Source organism: Pantherophis guttatus, chromosome 3 (genome assembly GCF_059756535.1).
Source record: "Pantherophis guttatus breed Tessera chromosome 3, ASM5975653v1, whole genome shotgun sequence".
NCBI lineage: Eukaryota > Metazoa > Chordata > Lepidosauria > Squamata > Colubridae > Pantherophis > Pantherophis guttatus.
The window spans coordinates 101064460-101086543 of NC_142065.1; the positions used below are offsets into that span (position 1 = coordinate 101064460).

General features: G+C 42.2%; 1 protein-coding gene across 5 annotated transcripts in view; it reads right to left on the bottom strand.

Moving 5' to 3' along the window:
- Positions 1-22084, bottom strand: part of C3H1orf21 (chromosome 3 C1orf21 homolog) — a 151538-nt gene that overhangs the window by 19446 nt on the left and 110008 nt on the right. For all 5 annotated transcript variants that reach the window (XM_034409625.3, XM_034409626.3, XM_087890100.1 and 2 more), the window contains 2 exons: positions 20338-20414; positions 5727-5787 (listed from right to left, as the gene is read on the bottom strand). In XM_034409625.3, the coding sequence (XP_034265516.1) occupies positions 5727-5787; positions 20338-20414 (138 nt within the window). The remainder of the gene's footprint in view (positions 1-5726; positions 5788-20337; positions 20415-22084) is intronic.

A 22084-nucleotide genomic window follows, 5' to 3' on the forward strand; every position in this document is an offset into this window, starting at 1 on the left:
CCCCAGGCCTGCTGGAAAAGCCAGGTCTTCACCGCTTTTCGGAAGGCCAATAGGGTGGGGATGGTCCGGATCTCAGGAGGTAACTGGTTCCAGAGAGCTCTGGCAAACCCACTAGTCATACAAGGGAAAATACCAAGGTTTTAATCTGACACTCAGCTCTGGGGTATACAAGGGTCAATTTAACCCTTCTGTTAAATCTAAAATGTGACTGTCCCAAGAGAAAATTTAATTTCAAACGTTCTCACTATTCAATTTGCATCAATTTACATCTGAAATATTTCAATGGAATATGGAGGTAGAAAATCCATATACAATCTCCATGATTAACATGGAGGACAATCGATCTGGAAATTTATTAATGTAAACTGGAAGTAAGATTCACGATAGTCAGGTTTGTTCCTTATTCCGTTCTTCTTAGAAGCACTCAATTTTTATTATCTGGCTTTGCCACACAATGGAGTAGTCTATCTTCTGTACCAACCAGCAAGCTACCAGTTCCTTTTTTTAAAAAATCTAATTTATTCACTTTAGAAAACTTTTGCCTATGATGACTCTCCAAGATCCTCAATATTTTTGTCTCTTTGTTTGCAAGTATCTCATACCGATTGTGTCTTAAGGTAAATTCATGAATGGATTTCTACAATCAAGCTAATCCCTTGCCTATTTTCTGTAATTTTCTCCCAGGACTTATTCTTTAGCCTTGGTTAATGTCAAGATAAAGTTTCAATTCTATAAAACATATTTGAGCATGTCCGGAGATGAGTCCTATTTAAATAAATCTTTAAACTGGGGGGGGGGATATTCCCTAATACCGTACCAATTTCCTTGATTATTGTGATATATTATTATCCCAACTATTTAGCCATTGCTTAGTTTTATATTACTAGCGGGGGTCACATGAAAGTCCAGGATGACAATATCCATAATACTGCATTCAAATTTCTTTGTCACAGAAAAGAGAAAAGTAAAGAAATCTGAAGAATTATCTACATCTGACAATAGCCAACTGCAATAAAAAAAGGTAAATGAAATGAGCAGTTAGAGACAGATAATGTGAACCTGGGGCTTGTAAAACGCATGCTACCACACTGATTTGCTTCAACATACCCTGGTTAGACAGTACTCACCTGCAAGCACTGAATCTCATAAGCCTGTTTCTCTCCAAACACATATACCGGTACTTTGTTTTCAAGATCAATAAATCACATTACTTATAAGGATGTTAGCAAGTAGGCATGTGAACTAGGCATTTAATTTTGAATTTAGATGGGCTATTCTGTTTAAGTATAGGACTAAAGAAGTTTCATTACACTTTTATGGAAGTTAATTTAGTGCCATTTGGGCTCAGCCTATGAAACACATAGTTTCAGCAGTGTCTTTATTCTTATAGCATGTCAGACAAAAGTTGAACTGTTACAAAATTTTATTTGCATCACAAGATAACGTTGATTTATAATGGAAGAAACCCACAGCATCTTCTGTGGCTTATTTGGGAATTAAGCGGTCCAAATATTTTGAACATGCTTTGACTTCATTAGGAGCAGGATGTAAACCCGTGATGGCAAACCTATGGCATGCGTGCCCGAAGTGGCACATGGAGCCATGTCGCCTGGAACACGTGGCGTCGCCCATTCCTCTTTTCTGATGCGCATGTGTGCATGATGATCAGCTGGCTTTCATGCGTGTGGCAGTGCTGGAAACTGGAAGAGCTGGTCTTCTGTTTTCTTGCATGAGCATGCATGCTGGCCAGCTGATCGTTGCGTGTACATGTGCACCAGAAACCCAGAAGACTAGCTGGCTGGCGTGCATGCGTGCGCCAGAAACCAGAAGTTCATTTTTGGGTGCTCTCATGAGCCCTGGGCAGCTCCTCTTCTGGGTTGCAGCCCAGACAAGTGCAAAGCACGTGTGCTACGTTTTTGGCAGTCGGTGCCGAAAAGGTTTGCCATCACTGATCTAAACAAACCCTTCAACATTTTGCTAAAGAAACATTTCATAGGAGCTACAGAAGCCTTCTGGAAAAAAATCCAACTATATTGGCTAAATAGGCTGTTTAAGTAGTGTTCGCTGACACCAGCATGACCTTTCTCATTGCAAAACCTCATTATGTAGTTCTGCAAAAGCACTAGCAATAACCAATATTAAGCGAATATTTTATCATTCCTGTCTTACAGTTCCAATTGTGAATCTGCCCTTGAAGCTAAGTTCATGAACGAAGCCCACTTTTGTGGCTCTATCCTACACACATTATTGTTATTTCAAATTCTTAAGGAACTCCGAGTATTCTTTTCTGTTGACAAGTTTTAGGAAAATGAAAGAATTATGGACATAAACAACCATTACCTTTGAACTAAAATTGAGGGGTCTGGAGCTTTTCTAAGAAAACAAACAAAAGAATAGAATCATTTGCAAGTTATCCTCTATTAATCTCTTTGGGTCATCACAACTTGAAATGTAGGAGACAGGTATCCTGGCTTGTGGCAGATTAAATGGAAAAATAATACCTTGATAAGTGAGTTCTTAACCCTGGGGAGGAAATAATCTTAAATGCGCTAGAAATGGTCAACATGATTATATTTGGCCAAGAAGTGAAAACAAAAGATTGGGCTCCTTTTATGATTCCTCTGCTAATAAACCTTTTCTTTGAAACAATTCTAGGAAATGGAGAGCACTCTCATTTACTTTGTAAACGTAAAGGATGGTTTATATATTGTGCCAAGAAAAAGTCACTCTCTGCTCCCAACAGATACTTACACACTGATATAGAGACTCAAAGCAAAGTCTAAAAATTCCAGTGGCACAAGCATTTTATTGCTGAAGTGGGGGTAATTTATATGGGGATTTTTTATTCGTGGCTGTTAATTTAATATTAATCAGCCATCCAGTTACTTGGTTGAGTTGGGTGGCTATAGAAATTGAATAAATAAATAAAATGTGTATGCATGCACAAGAAAATTATAATTTGATCCTGGTACATTACAGTAACAGGGAATGAAAGAGAAAATATTTATCATGAACCTTTTCTCCTAATGGAGAGGAAGCAGCTTTTCTTATTCTCATTCCTTCTTAATATACTGGAAAATAGGAAGTTAATTGCCTTTTTTTTTTTGTCATTTACACTATAGCTTTTGAAAATATACGTAAGGACAACATTTATAATTATTTAAAAATCATGATGCCAATCTGACAGTATTAGGTCATTTAAGACTACTAAAATCAGAGACCATACACAAAGACTGATGTTGTGTTCCCATGTAGCCAGTGCCTTTCAAAATATGTTGCATCAAATATTAACTTGAAAATGCTTGCTTATTCCATTTGTGTGCCATCCTCGCCAATAAAGGAACACATGATACAATTGCAGATTTGCCATAAATAGAAGTCTAGAACAAAAAGGCTGGCAGCTTTTTTTTCTTTTTTTTTTTAGTGTGCATTTCCTGGGTCCTTCACTTCTGGGCCAGATGAAAACCTTTCATTTTCCCAAATCAATTTTCCTGTATCTTTCTCAAGCCCTCATATTCCTCTTTCCCCAGGGCAGGCTGTGTAGAACTAATGCAGTTCGTTCCATGGCAGCCAAATTCTTTCCATCGTTTATTATTTTTGTGTTGTCTAGACAAGTTAAGCAATTGCTGCTTGGGGAATCACTTATCATTACACAAACCTTTCATGTATTTTCAAATTTTATAGTTACGATACACATGAAATAAAAGCAATGTATCCAGATGTTTCGTGTAACCAATGTGTTTATTAATAGTACAGGAATCTGCAATGAAGTAGTTTGGGTTAATAGAAGCATCTACTGTGGCTAGTCATTCAGTGTTGACATAAACCTATAGTAACTGCTTTCAACTGCACACATTTTATTCCTGCATTAGAAGACTCTGTATTGAATTTTGCTACTGTTTATTCTAAAGCAGGGAGGCAAAAAAAATCCTGAAATTTGTCTTCATTAACTTCAGCCTGGATAAACGTCAATAGAAAAGTCAAACTATATGCAAAAATATGCTTAATCTGAAAAGAGATTCCTGTTCCCAAACACCTGCAGTTTTGTTGGAGGAAGGATCATGCAGAAACCTACATTTAAATTCAAATAGCTGAACTATGGATTATTCATATGGATGAATATACCCACTACGTTAACGCAGAAATATATATCATCTATAAAGAGTGCTTCCTGAAATTTCTTAAATGGCCTAATTTTCCACTTCCCCCTAGTGCATTTAACCAACACTTCAGTTTTGTGGGTAGAAGTTACTGTATTTTTCACACTATAAGATGCAAAACTGACCATAAGACACACCTAGGTTTAGAGGAGGAAAACAAGGAAAAAAATGTCAGGCGGAGCCTGAGAGGACCACAAATAAATGTCCTCTCATATGCCACCTCTGCCTATTTACTCCTGCACTGCGGAAAAGAGAGAGAAGAGGCGGGGAATGACAAAGACAGAAAAGGCGAGGTTCAGCACTGTAAAAGGACCCCACCACCACGGCCCAGATGCTATTCACCAAAGGACCGGCATGGGTCCACCATTGGGGACCCTAAAATAATACACTTCATGATCTGTGATGCAATATTCGCTCCATAAAATGCACATTTCCACCCACTTATTTGGGGCGGGGGGAAGTGTGTCTTATGGAGCGAAAAATACGTTAATTTCTACTTGCTGGTGTCAGAGAATAATTTTCAGTTCTTCTTATGGAGAACAGCAGTTCTGTTACCTAAGGTAATAACACTTCTATCAAGGATGAAGATAAAATGTTCTCTGGTTTTAAAAAAAAAATCTTCATTTTAGTTAAAGACCAAAAAAATCATCAAAAGAAAAGAAGGAGGCAAAATTGCAGTTGTTGAACCATTTATCAGGTATAAGATGAACTACCAGAGCTACCAAAAAAAAAACAACAACCCAAAACCCTTCTATATGCCATTATGTCAAGGCAGGATAAACAATAATTCTTATATCCCCGTAAAAGCTCTTGGATCAGACTAGCTTACTGTTCTAGAGATTTCATGGTTTTTCAAACTTTTTCAGAGTGTAGAATCTGCTTTAAAAAAATCTGTAACACCTGATCAAGGGGGTGAAAGTTCTAAATGTCATTTAAGAAGCCCTTTTAGAAGAAGAGCAAGCAGTGCTGGGGTGGGGTGGGATGTGGGGCTGAGTTAAACAAGTCATCAGCTTAGGATCATTATGTTCCTACAAATGATCTAAGTTCCAACCCCTCTTAAATTCTGTCGAGTCTTATTTAGCATCAATTTAGAGTTGATCCTTGGTTGAAAAGGTTGCAAAGAGTTTTCTTCTCCCTCAGTCCTGAGGAACTCATATTCAAATCCTTCTTCAACCTAGTCTGAAAAACGCCATTTATGGCACCTAAGAAATTTATCCATACCTACTTACTGACTGTCTTTGAATTGTCTTGGCCTTGGGAGTTCCCTCTAGTGAAAATGGGCACTGACCCCAAAGGAAGTTTTTTTTTTTTAAGGTTATGGTTTTACATTCCAATTAAATCAATCCATAAGTGAAAGTATAATAGGTTAGCATTAGGAACCTGTTATAAAATGGAAACTTGCTAAATGATAAGTCCCAAATGGATTCTCACCTTTTAACAGATTGCATAGTTATAGTTGTACATTTTAGATATTTCTGTGTCACTTTGCATTTCAGGATGATACACAAGCAACTGTATTACAATACAGTACATTAATGTATTAATTATTTTCTTTGTTCCTCTTACCTTTTCAATTTTCTCATCCAGCATTCGGAAGAATTCTTGTTGGCTTTCAGAAATGTGCATGCTGAAAATAGAAAGAATCATTTCAAAGGGATTTTCAAGTGATGTAGTTTAGTTGGTCTTCTTATGGCAATCAGCCACTTTCAGAGGAAGAGAAGTCATCAACCCTGATTGAGCATTATTTCTGTATCAAAGCTAGCAAAAGACTCGGAAGAAGGAAATTTATTTTAGTGGGGATGCCTTTGCATATTTCAGCACATGCAACAAGGTCTAATCTGCAGATTTGGAAACAGATTATGCATCTCACATATATGACAACAGAGGGAATGACTCCCAATGGAAAAGTTCCCAATATTTGAATTACAGGACATTAGAGGAAGTTTACTACCTTGACCTGCTTTTTAGAAAACAATCAGGAGAGTTATAATTTCAATGAATCACGAGCTGGGAACTATACATTTAATTTAGGATAGACTCTCCCAATTCAGAATAATTTAATTATTTAAAAAAAATCTGCGTTGAAAACAAAGATTTCACAAAGTAAGACACAGAACCAACTGCATGTTTAGGAGACTTGGCACTATTTAGTTTTACCCTCAAAAGTCCTTTTATGGAGTTAGACATAGCACAATAACTCTTTACATTAAATTCATCAGAAGCCTCTAATTTATACTCTTAACATATACTGACATTTCCAGAACAAGATTTTTTTTTTACCACTACCCACAAAGTCAAATAATCTACTTCCATTAACAACCCAGTGTTAAGATGCCAAATTGGGGAGACTTTGTTTCTCAGAAGTAGGAAGTGCTGGAAATATAGTATTGAATACTATAGAACAGAACTGTACTAGAACTGTACTATTAAAGTGTGGCAGTGCATTTGAAAAGTTCAGGACACAGGGCATCATAAAGCCAGATAATTTTACTGTACAATGCACAGGAGACTCAGAGGCTATGTTTCGAACATTGCACGACTACATTCAGTGCTGAATTTTAGGATGTATTTTTTAAAAACAGAGTCTGGCATTTTTGGTTCTAGGAAAAATGAACTCTAGATCAAAATATTCAAATATAGATTCCAGAGAACCACTCAGAAAGGAGAAATAACCTACTTGAAGTTGTCTTGTGTTTTGTTTGTTTTTCTTGCTTGTATTATTTCTTATGACTCAGTGGCTTCCATTTTTACTACAATTCTATTAGCAGACGTCAACTGAGATTTCTAATGGAAATATTAGCAATAAAGAATAAGATTATGGTAAATTTGGTTTTGGCAATTCATGATCTCCAGGACCCAATTCCAATATATAATATTGGAGTGATTAACAAATAACCCTGATGGATGTAGCCCATTTCCTAAAGGCATCTTCTGTTGATATATAAGCATTCAGAGTGAGATTGTATACTGTGAAACAGAAAATGGAGAAACCAAGATTTTTAAAGCCAGGCAACATCATGTTAAATACACTGGAAATAGAGCTTCTTCTTTTTAAAAAACGTATGGTAAGGGACGCGGAGGCTCAGTGGCTACGACACTGAGCTTGTTGATTGAAAAGTTGGCAGTTCAGCTGTTTGAATCTCTAGCAGGGTGAGTAACGGGCTGAGCTCCTGTTACTTGTCCCAGCTTCTGCCAACCTAGCAGTTCGAAAGCATGTAAAGTAGAAAAATAGGGACCACCTTTGGTGGGAAGGTAACAGCGTTCCATGCGCCTTTGGCATTTAATCATGCCGGCCACATGACTATGGAGACGTCTTTGGACAGTGCTGGCTCTTTGGCTTTGAAATGGAGATAAGCACAACGCACTAGAGTTGGGAACGACTAGCACATATGTGCGAGGGAACCTTTACCTTTGCCTTATGGTAGAACACATTTCAAAAGCAAAAGATAAGACTTCATTTTCAAGATTATCCAGGAAGAAAGATGGTTGATTATAGAAGTTAAACCAACTTGAGCTTCCTTCTCAAAATTTAATGTGTATCGGTCATGATCTCTGTAGAGATTAATTAGTGAAAAGGAGTCCATGACTCCTTTCGGGGTAGCCCTACATGGGGCTACCCCTGAAAAGTGTTCGGAGACTACAGTTGGTCCAGAATGCAGCCGCTCGAGCGGTCGTGGGTGCACCTAGGTAGTCCCACATTACACCAATCCTCCTTGAGCTGCACTGGCTTCTACTGGTCTCCGGTCACAATTCAAGGTGTTGGTTATTACTTTTAAAGCCCTATATGGCTTAGGGCCAGGTTATCTTCGAGACCGTCTTCTACTGCATAGCTCCCAACGACCGGTAAGATCCCACAGAGTTGGCCTCCTCCGGATCCCATCAGCTAAACAATGTCGCCTGGTGGGTCCGCGGGGGAGGGCCTTCTCTGTGGCTGCCCCGGCTCTCTGGAATCAGCTACCTCCTGAGGCCAGGACTGCTCCCACCCTACTGGTCTTCCGGAAAATGGTGAAAACCTGGCTTTTCCGGCAGGCTTGGGGCCTGCCAGATTTCACCACTGCGATCTTGTGAGATCTGGCCATGAGCGGTGTGTATGGGTTTTTTAACATCTCTTATTGTATATTGTTCATACTGTCTTTGTTGTAAGCCACCCAGAGTCCTTGGAGAGTTGGGCGGCATAGAAATACGAATAAAAATAAATAAATAAATAAATAAATAAATAAATAAATAAATAAATAAATAAATAAATAAATAAATGACTAACACCATGAGCGGAATACAGAAATGGTCACGGGGACCAGGAAAGTGAAGAAATATGAAACACTGAGGAAAAGGCATCTGCAACAATGATCAAAAAGAAGAGAAGCTGCTAAATGTTCCTTTAAACATCCATAAGGATTAAGTGGAGCTCTATCTCTCACCAAAAATCTCAGATAAAAAAACTTGCTGAATATTTTGAGTAATATAGAGAGATCACAATGAAGTATTGTGAATGAGGCTGACATCCAGCAGTTTTTCTCTGTCATCTTTACAGTATCTCTGCCATTTGCTTTTCAGTTTTCTCCAAGAGGGATCAATGCAGAAAAGTTCAGCAGTATTTTGAATTAGTTCTGAGATGATCTTTTTCAAGAAGCAGACATGTTTTAGGAACGTAATAATTTAGGTAACCAATTCAGTCATGCAGATGTATGCCCCAACGTCTCCCCTTGTATGTCTGATGAAGCCACAGATAAAGTAATGGAGAAATGATTACACTGTGCCATTTATAAAAGGTGATGTGGCAATTTCACAGCAGCTGATGCCCTGTTTGACATACCAAGTATGAGAGATGCAGTCAGAATGCTGATGAGACAGCTTGCTCATCCTCCGTCCATTGTTATTCGAGGCAACATCAACCTAGCATTTGAAATTCAGAACTGCTGCTGAGCTCTCTGGATGTCAATCCCAATTAAGATTTCTATACAAAGCAAAGGCTTTGATTTAGGAAGATTAATTATGTAATCACTAACAAGGGCTATGTGTCTGAAAAAATTAAGCAATAAATTTATGATGCTAAATATTTACTCAATGCTGCTACTTTTTTCCACCATTATTCTATTTTGCAACAATTTGAAGGGAAAGAAAGAAATAAGTATTAATATATATATATATTCCTAAAATAAAGGCTATATAGAAACAAAATCTCACTCCTTATGGACTGAAGTTCTATTTGTATAGCTGGCTTTTTTTAGATAAGGCTGAGCAGGTCAGGGAAGAGATTGTCACTTCTTGGTGTATAGATTGCTGGGATGAAGATGGAATGACAGATATGACAATGCCAAATCTGTAACAGTACCAAAGAGGGGCAGATTTCACACCACCTTGTTCATGAACTAGACTACTGTAGAACTGCCCAATATAATCTTGAGAAGCTATGGATACAGCCATGGTAGCCTATGAGTAGTTTTGAAATTATGAAGAGTTAGTGAATGTTTCATGAGGCTTCATACCAGATCAAGCACCTTGAATGAAAAGGTATTGGAATTGAACTTCCTGTCTAGTCACAGAAGAACTAGTAGTAAGGACATGCACATGCGTTGGGAAAGGAGTCATAAAGGGAACACCTCCAATAAATTTGACTGAAATCAGTTCCCAATGCATGAATTCTTTACTACAAGGTTGAACTGTATAAGAGAGGGTCACAAGGGAAAATGCAGCAGAAGCACCATCCTGTTGGGAGCACCTCCAAAGAAAGATAAAGCAAACAACTGTAGTTGCAGGCACTGCATGGAGTATTATGTAGACTCTGAGTTTCGCTATGAAGAAAAGTTTGCATACAACTTCCCAAAGCACATATTGCTTTTGCAAGGGTAACAACGTGACTTCACTGAACAAAATGACTTACTGAGCTATGTGAGATCACTCAGAACACAAATACACGGAGTCAGTTGTTGAGTAAAGGAACAAACTGGTACTTTGAAGGCAGAAGAATACAGCAAGAAGTATTATCAATTTAAGGAGGAAGAAACCCTTTTGGGATTTGAAGAGAGGCTGAATGGTAACATGTAGTATTAACAAAAGGTTTCATGTGCTATAGAATGAAAGGAGAGATCATGGGAAACTATGGATACATGAAAAAATGTGCATCTCCTTTCCTTCTGCAAGAGAGGAAAAATATGTATTACCTTAAAAAATAACACGAAAGAGCAAAAGTCTAAGCCTATCACCCTCTTTAGGTACACTACAGTTCTTAAGAAAAGAGGCAAGCGAACAGTCCACTAAAGATGCTGCTGTTTGGTTGAACCAAGATCAGTAATATGATGGGGTAGAAGTAGAGTTGATGCTGCCTGCATCTATGGTGTATTTTAACACACTTAGGAATTGCATTCAGTAAATCTTGTTACTGAATGTTCTATTTTTATTGAAGGGAAGATCCACAATTCAAAACAGCCTCCAGTGTCAGTTCAGTGGAGATGAGCCAGGTATGGCAATACTGGATGATGACATAAACTGCCAAGCGTTTAATGCCTGTTTTACAAAATGTACTACTTCTGGGGGAAAAAAATGGAAGTATTTACCTCTTGTCCTCTGGCAAGTGAGACAGGAATGTGTTATCTTTGGCAGCAAGAAATGACACATTGCCATGCAAGCTTGACAGTTGCTAGTATGGAAGACTTTACCTTGTGCCCATGACAATCCAATTTTCTGCCTGATCTATGGGTACAGAATATTGTTGGTCATGGGAGCCTGACTGTGATGCCTCCCCTATTCTAGAATTAGGCAGAGGATGTTGGAATAAGAAATGGAACCCTTCTTGCTTTATTTTATAAATATTCTCAATGTGGTAGGAAGTTGAAGGCTGACTCAGGAGAACTTGCTGTCTTAAACATTTCAATAAGAACTTGTGTATCAGTAGTATTTTGAATGAATTGATATATTTAGTCCTCTACTGCCTGCAAATTCTCTTGAACTCCACTGCAGAACTCTGCCATCCAATGAATCTGTTCATTGAATGAATGGATGTCTTCCAAAGGAGAGATTTGGTACATGGATTAATACCTAGGTGGTGATGTCAAGCTGAGGAAGCATCAGGGGTATAATAATTAGGTTTAGAGTAATTATTACAAGCTCCAACAAAATGACGGAGCAGCTCCTATGGCTCAATAGAATAGGAAAATCCCAAACGTAAACCCAGTGGGGATTATGGTTATAGCAGGTTGGAACTTGAATGTGACATTTGCCTTGAAGAAACTTCTTAGAGAACGAATTAACCCAGAGGACAAGAAAACAATGCTTGCAAACATTTTCTGCCATGCTTCCAAGGCATAATTGTCCTCCTGCGCATGCCCAAGATGGCGGCGCCCGCTGGGATCGCGATCTGAGGATGGGGCGCCGACCTACCCTTTGGGTCCTTTGGGGGTCATTTTGAAGAGCTCCGACCCCAGGACCAGTCAGGGGAGCTCCTGGCCAGCACGGAGAGGGTTTTCTTTCCCTCCGTGACTGAGCAGAGAGGAAGGGGCGATGCACGGAGCGTCAGGCTGATCAGCTGGGCGTCGGCAACGTCGGCGGCGTTTTTCTAACAGCCGGAGGCCAGCAATTAACTGGAGCGGCAGGCGCCCACCGCGCAGCGAGTTTTCCAAGCCCGGGGGGGTTGCCCGAAGGGTTGCAAGATGTGTCGGGCACCCCCAGAAGATCTCTGGGACGTCGCCAGGCTCTTTCGGGGGCTGGCGACAAGGGCACGGGGGCAGCGGTGATGGCGGTTGCTGTGGAGGCAAGCTGACGGTCAGACGGCGCTGGGGACCCCCCCCTTTGGAAAAGGAGCTGGGGGGCAACAAACCAACAGGACTGGGAGACCTGCAACCACGGTTGGGGTGAAAAAGACCCGGAGTGATCTTCTGGGCCCTGGGAGGCCTCAATTTGTGGTTGGGGGGGGGGGCTGGGGGCTCGAGAAAACTGCCCCATTTTTGCCCCATTTCTCTCTCCCCCAGCGTTCCCTCATTAGAACTGGGCCCACCTGGACCAACTGTCAGCCTGTGGGACTCATTGGTGCTATGCTCTATTACTATTCTGAACCCCCCCTGACTCTGGAGAGGGCTATTTTCCACCTGAATGGGAGACTGGGGATACATGGCTGCATCCCGTCGGCTGAGGGGGCCAGACATTGCCTGACCACCGTGAGAGGGTGGCCAGGTGTCAGAGCCCCTGGGGGCTAAACCGGGACGCTTTTTTACATATATGCACTTTACCAGCTTTCTACATATATGCACTTTACCAGCGAGGGGACTTTACCAGCGAGGGGACTTTACCATCGGTCTTTACCACTGGACAAAACGCTGTGAGAGGGCGATTTTTGGACCTGACCCCCGGACGCTGTCTATATGCATCGGTTCATTGCTGCCACCCCACCACAAGAGGGGGCTGTCCAGCTGACCTAACCACCGTGAGAGGGTGGTTGGATCTATTTCCCCCTTGGAACTGTGGTCGTCCTGGCTTTGGACTATGTCCTCTGTTGTGAGGGGACAGGGGACTTGGTCCTGCAAATATGTCTCTGAGATTTCTCCCATCTTTTTGTCTTCTCCTCGGTCCTTTATATACACCCTCAGGATATGGTCGTGTCACCCATTATGATTAATGTACTCAGCAGCGGAGCTTCTTGGTCTGCGAGACTCCCCCCTCTCGCAGGCTTGGCCCTCCATTCTATCGAGGGCCTACCTCGATGACGGGCTCTGGAGTCCCGAGAGGTGGCATGCTGCAAAGAGGGGGCTGCGGGGTTTTTTAAAATTGTCCTTGTTTAAACTTTTAAGGGGTTCTGGGAGGGGGGAGGGGGGTGGGATTGGAATTAGGGTTGTGGGTTTGGGGGATAACCCACTAGGGGGAGAATCGGGCTTGGCCAGGACGTTCGGCGGGGGTGGTGGGGGATCCGGAGGGGGTCGAGCTGGTCCAGACTGCGTTTCTACCATCGGTACTGTGTGTGGGAGAGGTAGATATGGCGGGAGCAGGGGGCCATATCATGTTAAGGGAGCACGCATCCGCTGTCTTCAAGCGGTAGAGTGCTCCGGCCCCCAAGGCTCCACCCATTCTCCAGGTAGCTCAGACCTCCAGGGCCCGGGCCTTCGCCTGATGTTGTGCAACACCAGGTCTGTAGTAAATAAAGCCCCCCCTCATTTGTGATCTTGTTTACGAGGGGGGAGCGGACCTGGCGGGTATTACGGAGACCTGGTTGGGCCCAGAGGGAGGGGTCCCTCTGGTAGAAATGTGCCCACCAGGTTTCCACGCATTCCATCAGCCAAGGTCGCAGGGGAGGGGCGGGGGAGTAGCGGTTATTATTAGAGAAGGCCTTAGGCCGAGGGAGACCACTGTACCTCAGACAGCCGGTTGTGAGTCCCTCCTTGTGAAGTGGGGCCATGGGGTTCAGATGGGCTTGCTGATCACGTACCTGGCTCCCTGCCACGTGGCGGCAGCCCTGCCCGAGCTACTCAACGTTATTGCCGCGGTGGCGGTTGATACTCCCAGACTTATGGTCATGGGGGATTTCAACCTGCCATCCGTGGGTGAGGCGTCTGAGGTGGCTCGGGAGTTCATGGCTTCCATGACGGCCATGGACCTGACCCAACTAATTCATGGCCCTACGCACACTGGGGGAAACACACTGGACTTGGTTTTTGTCTCTGGACAGTGGTTGAGTGATCTCGAGATAGGGGATATAGTCACCGAGCCCTTGTCATGGTCAGATCACTCGCTCCTTCGCCTTGACCTTCGAACCGCAGCACCCCGCCGCAGGGAGGCGGAACCGGTAAGATGGTACCGCCCCAGGCGCCTGATGGAACCTGATAGGTTCCAGATGGAACTTGGGCCAATCTCGGAGGTTCTGGCTCACGCCTCATCTGGGGACCTAGTGGCCGCCTGGGATAGGGCGGCGGCTGGAGCCCTGGATCGAGTCGTGCCTTTGCGGCCTCTGACCCGGCGCCGATCTCGCCTGGCTCCTTGGTTCACCGAGGAGCTGAGGGAGATGAAGCGCCGGAAAAGACGCCTAGAGAGCTGTTGGAGGGCTAGTCTTTCTGAATCTGACCGAACACTGGTAAGATCTCATATTAGGAATTACCTAGTGGCGATAAAAGCAGCAAAGTGTTCTCATTTTGCTGCTCTTATTGCATCATCAGATAATCGCCCGGCCGCCCTGTTTAGGGTGACCCGCTCCCTGCTCCACCAGGAAGTGCGGGAGGACCCCTTGGAGGGAAGAGCCGAGGATTTTGTTCAGTATCTGTATGACAAAATCACTCAGATTCGGGCAGGTCTGGACTCTGACGCGATAGATCCAGAGAGGGTGATGGAGACAGGTCTTGAGACTGTTATCTGGGATGAGTTTGATCCTGTGACCCCAGATGATGTGGACAGGATTCTGGGTAGATTGAACGCGACCACATGTTTGTTGGACCCGTGTCCCTCCTGGTTAGTGCTGGCTTCCCGGGAGGTGACGCGAGGCTGGCTCCAGGGGATTATAAATGCTTCGTTGGGTGAGGGTGTCTTCCCCGCCGCCCTGAAAGAGGCGGTGGTAAGGCCTCTCCTCAAGAAGCCTTCCCTGGACCCGGCAGTATTGGCTAACTATCGTCCAGTCTCCAACCTTTGCTTCGTTGCGAAGGTTGTTGAGAGTGTGGTTGCGCGACAGCTACCCCAGTACCTGGATGAAGCGTCGTATCTAGATCCGTTCCAGTCGGGCTTCAGACCTGGGTACAGCACGGAAACGGCATTGGTCGCGTTGGTTGATGATCTCTGGAGGGCTCGGGACAGGGGTTGTTCCTCTGTCCTGGTCCTGTTAGACCTCTCAGCGGCTTTTGATACCATCGACCATGGTATCATGCTGCACCGGCTGGAAGGGTTGGGGGTGGGAGGCACCGTTTTACGGTGGTTCTCCTCCTTTCTCTCTGACCGGTCGCAGTCTGTGTTGACAGGGGGGCAGAGATCGACCCCGAGGCCCCTTATATGTGGGGTGCCGCAGGGATCGGTTCTCTCGCCCCTCCTGTTCAACATTTATGTAAAGCCGCTGGGCGAGATCATCCGTGGTTTCGGGGTGAAGTACCATCTGTACGCTGACGACACTCAGCTGTACATCTCCACCCCGGATCACCCCAACGATGCCCTTGAAGTGATGTCCCAGTGCCTGGAGGCCGTACGGATCTGGATGGGGAGAAACGGGCTCAGGCTCAACCCATCCAAGACTGAGTGGCTGTGGTTTCCGACGTCCCGATATAGTCAGCTGGCGCCATCGCTGGCTATTGGGGGCGAATCATTGGCCCCCACGGAAAGGGCTCATAACTTGGGCGTCCTCCTGGATTCACGGCTGTCTTTAGAAGAGCACTTGACGGCCGTGACCGGGAGGATTTTTCATCAGGTTCGCCTGATTCGCCAGTTACGTCCCTTTCTAGATCGGGACTCGTTACGCACAGTCACTCATGCCCTCGTCACCTCTCGTCTGGACTATTGTAATGCTCTCTACATGGGGCTCCCCTTGAGGTGCACCCGGAGGCTCCAACTGGCGCAGAGTGCGGCCGCGCGGGTGGTTATGGGAGCAACATGGAGCTCCCATGTAACACCTCTCCTGCGCGAGCTGCACTGGCTCCCGGTGGTCTTCCGGGTGCGCTTCAAGGTTCTGGTTACCACCTTTAACGCACTCCATGGCTTAGGACCTGGTTATCTACGGGACCGCCTACTACCACCAACAGCCTCCCACCGACCAGTACGCTCCCACAGAGAAGGGCTCCTCCAGGTGCCGTCGGCCAAACAATGTCGGCTGTCGGCCCCTAGGGGGAGAGCCTTCTCTGTGGGGGCCCCGACGATCTGGAATGAGCTCCCCCCAGAGATACGGAGGATCCCGGATCTGCGCACCTTCCGCCGCGAGTTGAAGACGCTTTTATTTCATCAAGCGGGCCTCGCCTAAATCTTCTCCCTTTTAAGTGTAAATTTTAAATTTTTAATGTATTTTAAAATTATGGGTATTTTAAATTATGGGTATTAATTCAGCCAAATTTATTTAATTCATTTTATTCGATTTTAAATTTTGTATATTTATGTGTTTTATTTCATGGCTGTACACCGCCCTGAGTCCTTCGGGAGTAGGGCGGTATAGAAATTCAATAAATAAAATAAAATAAAATAAATAATTAGACAGCAGAATTCAAAAACATTTTTTCAAAGTGATGGAACCAAACAAGAATTCTATATGGTACGAACACTTTTTTAAAAAGTAAGGAAGCTTTTTCGGTCTAGGGGCTTCAAATAACTTCCTGCCCCATAAAACTAATCACATTGGGATTTCAGGGTGGGGAATACTAACATTTCTGGACCCCTTTATATATAAACAATGCAGAGGCTTAAGATACCCATTTTGCCTTAAATTTCTCTAGAAACTGGGAATATTGGTCTTTTCCCCCCTCTTGATTTGATTTTTGATGAGGTGGAATTTTCAAAGGATTTGGTGATATTCTCAAGTAACCCCATAATTCTTAAAATGCAGAATAAAAAGTCTATGAATTTCATCCCTTGTCAATTTGGGCAGTTTCATGAGTTTTTTAAACATACATTTTATCATCCACCTGTTAAACTGAACAACTAATTGATTTAAATTAGCTTTTTCTCAGTCAGGTCCACTGACAACTATGTGTAAGCATAAAGACTGCACAAGACGCCCATGCCCCAAGCAAATTATGTGGAGATTACTGATTGTGCAATAACTTTTTCCTGTATATGCAGGTCTGAATCACCGGGAGTAGAATAGCCTAGAAATTTTAGCAACAAACTAATATATAAATTGTTATCTAAACTGAAGCATGTTAGAGATTATGCATGAAAGCATAATGTAAGCATCATGTATCAGTGCAAACCTTTGGCATCCCCTAAAGTAAAATAGATATACCTAGTGATGCATGTAGCTCTATCTGTATTTATATATAGTTCTATCTAGCTTTGTTTTGCTATGCTATTCTATTCTTTTCATTAAAAAACAAAGCCTGAAAACGAGAAACAATAAATACTGATTTTTCAGCTCATGCTATTCTTCTTTAGGACTGGAATAACCTAAAATCATCTTCCCAAAATTTAAAATCAGTGAATTTTAACAGTATGCTTTGCACACAGAAAAACTGAGTGGCCTAAAGGAAAAAAAAGTTTCTTAGAAAGTAATAACAACTTTCCAGTTACTGTTTCAGTACAAAGTGTTGCTTCCTCTAAAACAGTGGTGTCAAACTCAATTTCATTGAGGGCCGCATCAGGGTTGTGTTTGACCTCGGGGGGCGTGGGAGGGCATGGCTAGTTTGACATCACTCATGTTGGGGCGCCTGTGGCGGCCCGAGCACTCTGCCAGCAAAAACGGGCTCCCAAGCTCTGCTTTTGGTTGTGACAGCCTCCTGCAACCCTCTGCCAGTGAAAATGGAGCTCAGGAGGGCTGCCCGCGACCCTCACATGCTCTGTTTTTGGCTGCGATGGCTCCTGCCACCCTCTGTCAGCGAAAAGGAGCTCAGGAGGGCCGCCCGTGGCCCTCCCGAGCTTCATTTCACTGACAGAGGCACTGTGGGCCGGTCCTTCACTGTTTCCAGGGCAGCCCTGTGGGCCAGATCTAAGCACCCCACAGGCCGAATCTGGCCCCCAGTCTTGAGTTTGACACCCCTGCTCTAAAACCTTTCACTTCTATTCTAATACAAAGCAGGCTTTAGTATAGTGGTGACCATTGGCATCTTTACAAGTAATAACAAGAGGAGGTATAAATACCTGATTGAGGCAGAGGATTTTTGAAACATTAAAGATAGTGTAAGGACTGCTGACCTGAGCCATGTTTATGGACAAACTTTTCTCCTAAAATACAGCCTTCTCCAAATTAGTATTTTCCAAATGTCTTAAATTTGGATTTCCATAATTCCCAAGCTTTGGTCATGTGGACTAGAAATTATAGAAATTCAATATATCCATAGGGATGATAGTCAAGATTCTTCTAATGATGATAGCCTAGGGAACATCATTATCTAAGGCCTAGTTTTTTTTAATGAATATGTAAACCTGTACCTGAGCACAGCAGTAGGATTTGGTAAAACTGTGAACGGAGGTAGAATATCTTTCTAATCATCCTAAATATACTGGAATATCTTTTGAACTTTCTAGAAGTTATGACAATGCATTTCATTCACCAAGTTTCTGACCATGATATATATTTAATACTGGGAATTTGAAAAACCACCATTTTAAGCAAATTTTTAAGTCTGAACACTGTGGTTTAATTCAGTCAAGCATGTACTATTATATGAATCATAGTTTAGAATACGACCATAGTCTAAACTTTCTAATGTAAGTCTGGATTTAGAGCAGATTTCATCTTGTTTTCCACCTCCTTGGCGCTTCACTTTCTAGTTATAGTATCTTCTAAAGCTGAATAAATCAATATATTATTATTATTTTTATTAAATACAGCTTACCTTCTCTCTGTCCAGATTCATTTTCCACCTTTCCCTTATCTTTCTGGCATAGCAACACATTCCTCTTTCCTCCATCCTATTTATTATTTTTCTTCATCATCTTTGCTCTTTTTGATGGAGTGCCTTTTTCTATGTGTAAGAGGTGAGTTGTGTGTGAAAGGGAATGGTAAAGGTAATTGGAATAATTTTATAAATAGGGTGTCTTATTTTGCACCCATTTAAAATTTAAGTAGATATTTCAATTCACATATATTTATTTTTTGCAATGGCCTATCTCATTTTGAAGCATGGCTTCTGCAGATTTATATATTTACATACTTATGCATACAGATTTACAAGTATGTCACCTTCACAGATTTGTTTTTAGCGAGGGAAATCTTCAGGATTAGTTTTAACTAGAAATTGGGAATCCTAGATTCATATGGTAAGGAAGCTGAATATTACATAAGACATTTGGTTGTATATGTGTGTATTCACCCTCTAGTCCCTTTTTTGATAAGGATCATCTTCTTATAGAATTACAGAGTTGGAAGGGGCCTTGGAGATCTTCTAGTCCAACCCTCTGCTGACACAGGAGACCCAGGGGTGTCAAACTCGATTTCATTGAGGGCCCCATCAGGATTGTGTTTGACCTCGGAGGGCCTGGGTGGGCATGGCCAGGATGGCGTGGCCAGCTCAATGTCACTCGTGTTGGGGGCACCTGTGGGGACCCGAGCGCTCTGCCAGCAAAAATGGGTTTCCGAGCTCCATTTTTGATGCCAGTGAAAACGGACCATCCCGAGCTCCATTTTCACTGGCAGAAGCCCCATGGGCTGGTCCTTCGCTGTTTCCAGCCAGATCTAAGTCCCCACGGGCTGGATCCAGTCCCCAGGCCTTGAGCTTGACACCCTGCCCTATACCATTTTAGTCAAACGGTTCTCTAGTCCCTTCTTAAAAGCCTCCAGTGTTAGAGCAGCCACAATTTCTGATGGCAAATTGCTCCACTGGTTGATTGTTTTTACTGTCAGGAAATCTGTCTTTAGTTCTAGATTGCTTCTCTCTTTGTTCAGTTTCTATCCATTGCTTCTTATCTTGCCTTCTGGTGCTTTGGGGAATAGGTTGAACCCCCCCACCCCGACTTCTTTATGGCAACACAACAAATATTTTAATGCTAATATTATGTCACCCCAGTTCTTCTTTTCACTAGACTAGACATACCCAATTCCTGCAACCGTTCTTCATATGTTTTAGCCTTCAGTGCCCCCCCCGCAATTATCTTTGTTGCTCTTCTCTGAACTCTTTCCAGAGTCTCAACATCTTTTTCATATTGTGGTGACCAAAATTGGATGCAGTAATCTAGGTGTGGTCTTACCAAGGCATTATAAAACAGTAGTATCACTCTCATGATCTTGATTCTATTACATTCAAAATAATCTTCTCTTTGGATAAGTATGGTGTTCCCAATCCATAGAGATCAAAAACCACAATTTATATCTATTTTATAGCATAGCTCCAGTTTGCCAATTATGGATTTCAAATACTTTTTCTTTATTTTTGTATTTATACCACTATAAATTATAGCTTGGCAATAAAACAAAGTAATCATTTGAAGCAGCAAAAAGCCAGTAATATAAAATAAATTGATTAGCAGGCACAATATTCCACTATTCAAATCAATAATGAAGAATATGAAAAATATCTCTTAGTTTAGGAAAAGGGGCAAGGAATGGAAATTAAATGCAACAAAATGGAATAGGACTTACTTTGCTCTAGGTTGATGTACTAATCCTGGCAGCTCTTTATTAGCCTTAAGTTTTACATGTGAACTGGCACTTTTTTCCTGAAAAAAAAAACCAGATACATAGTCACAAGTTGATGAGGGTTTTTTTAAATGATAGGGAATATTTGCCATCACAGTCAATTGAATAATGAAGAATTCATCTATAAATATGAGAGTTTAGACAAGAAAAGGCAGTCAAGTTTTACAATGATAATCTATGACAAACCAGTCATACATCAACCTCCTACTTGAGCACCCAATTCAAAGTATTATATTAAGCCCATTCTCTTTTTCATAGAATCTAAACAATTTGAATTATCCAAATTATCCAAAACGACACAGAAGCTTGAATAATGCAGTGATTTCTTGTGAAAACAAAAGCACAATATTTAATAAAACAGACCTAGGGCATCTGGGAGCCATAAACTCTTATTTCCATAATCTATTTTTTAAATATCAAAACACATCTATACTTTTTGCTGCTGTATCCAATCAATGAATCTCGTACAGTAGAACCTCTGGTCATGACCATAATTCGTTCCATAACTTTGGTAGCAACCCGATTTGGTTGTGACCTAAATCTAATTTTGGAAATTTGGCGCTTACAAAAAAAAATTGTGCGGAAGGGGAAATCGGCTGCAAAAAAGAAAAAATTGTACATTTTTTGGTCGGAACTCTATTTGATCGTGGCCAGAAGCATTCGTGACCAGAGATTCTACTGTACTACCATACTGATTAACCACTCAGTGAGAACCAGATGGATCTCTTGTCCATTCTTACTACTTTTCATCCCACAGATTTTTCAGCCCCAAAGCGTCTTGACTACCAGGAGATAGAAGCTGAATAGGGAAGCCATTAATAAATTTTTTGCAGCCGGTGAGATAATTCTATTGGTAAGCTCTCTGTTAACACCTGATATTTCTTAGGGTTGCAAAATCATATACTGCAAATAAGAGACTGAGGGAGAGATAAGCAACAATAGATGAGTGGATTTTCATTCAAAGCTATCAGTCTTGCCAGACCTTTCCACTCAATTCTTCAGCAGCACAATGCAAAGCCTCAGAATAAAAGATGCCAAGTGAAACGCATCTCTTATGTTCTTTTGATTCCAGGGCACTTGGGATTGTCATTTCTGGGCAGGCTTTCTTTTGCTTACAAACATGAGAGGCAGACAGTAATCTCAAGTCAACAGAGGTGGAGGAGTAAGTGCTAATGAAATTGAACGGGGGCACTATGACATGAGTCTGCAAAACTGGGGTTTTAAAATCATCATCTAGTTCCACAAATCCATAATGCTTCTTTGTTCTTCATTATCTCATGTGGTCCATACCATTTCGTACTACCATCATGTAACTGATGTGGAGTTACAGCTGACAGAAAATATAAACAAAATGGAAAAAATATGTGTCAATTTGACTATGACTGTATTGGCATGGTTCCATAACTGGGACAGCGCTGCTAGACTCGTACTAATGAACTCAGGGTGGAGAACACCATTCCCCTCATCAGAATTTACTGCTTTAAAATTAGACCATGATTTCAAATCCTGAGTTAAACAGGAAAACTGGCTAGATCTAACAACATTTAATAACAGATCACAATGCATGGTTCCATTGTGATTTAATGCAATGTCTGAATTGACGTATAATTTCTTCTCTTTTTACGAGACAGAAATCTGTGGTTTTCATGCTAAACTATGATTAGTATGGTCTAGTGTGATATTTGAATTA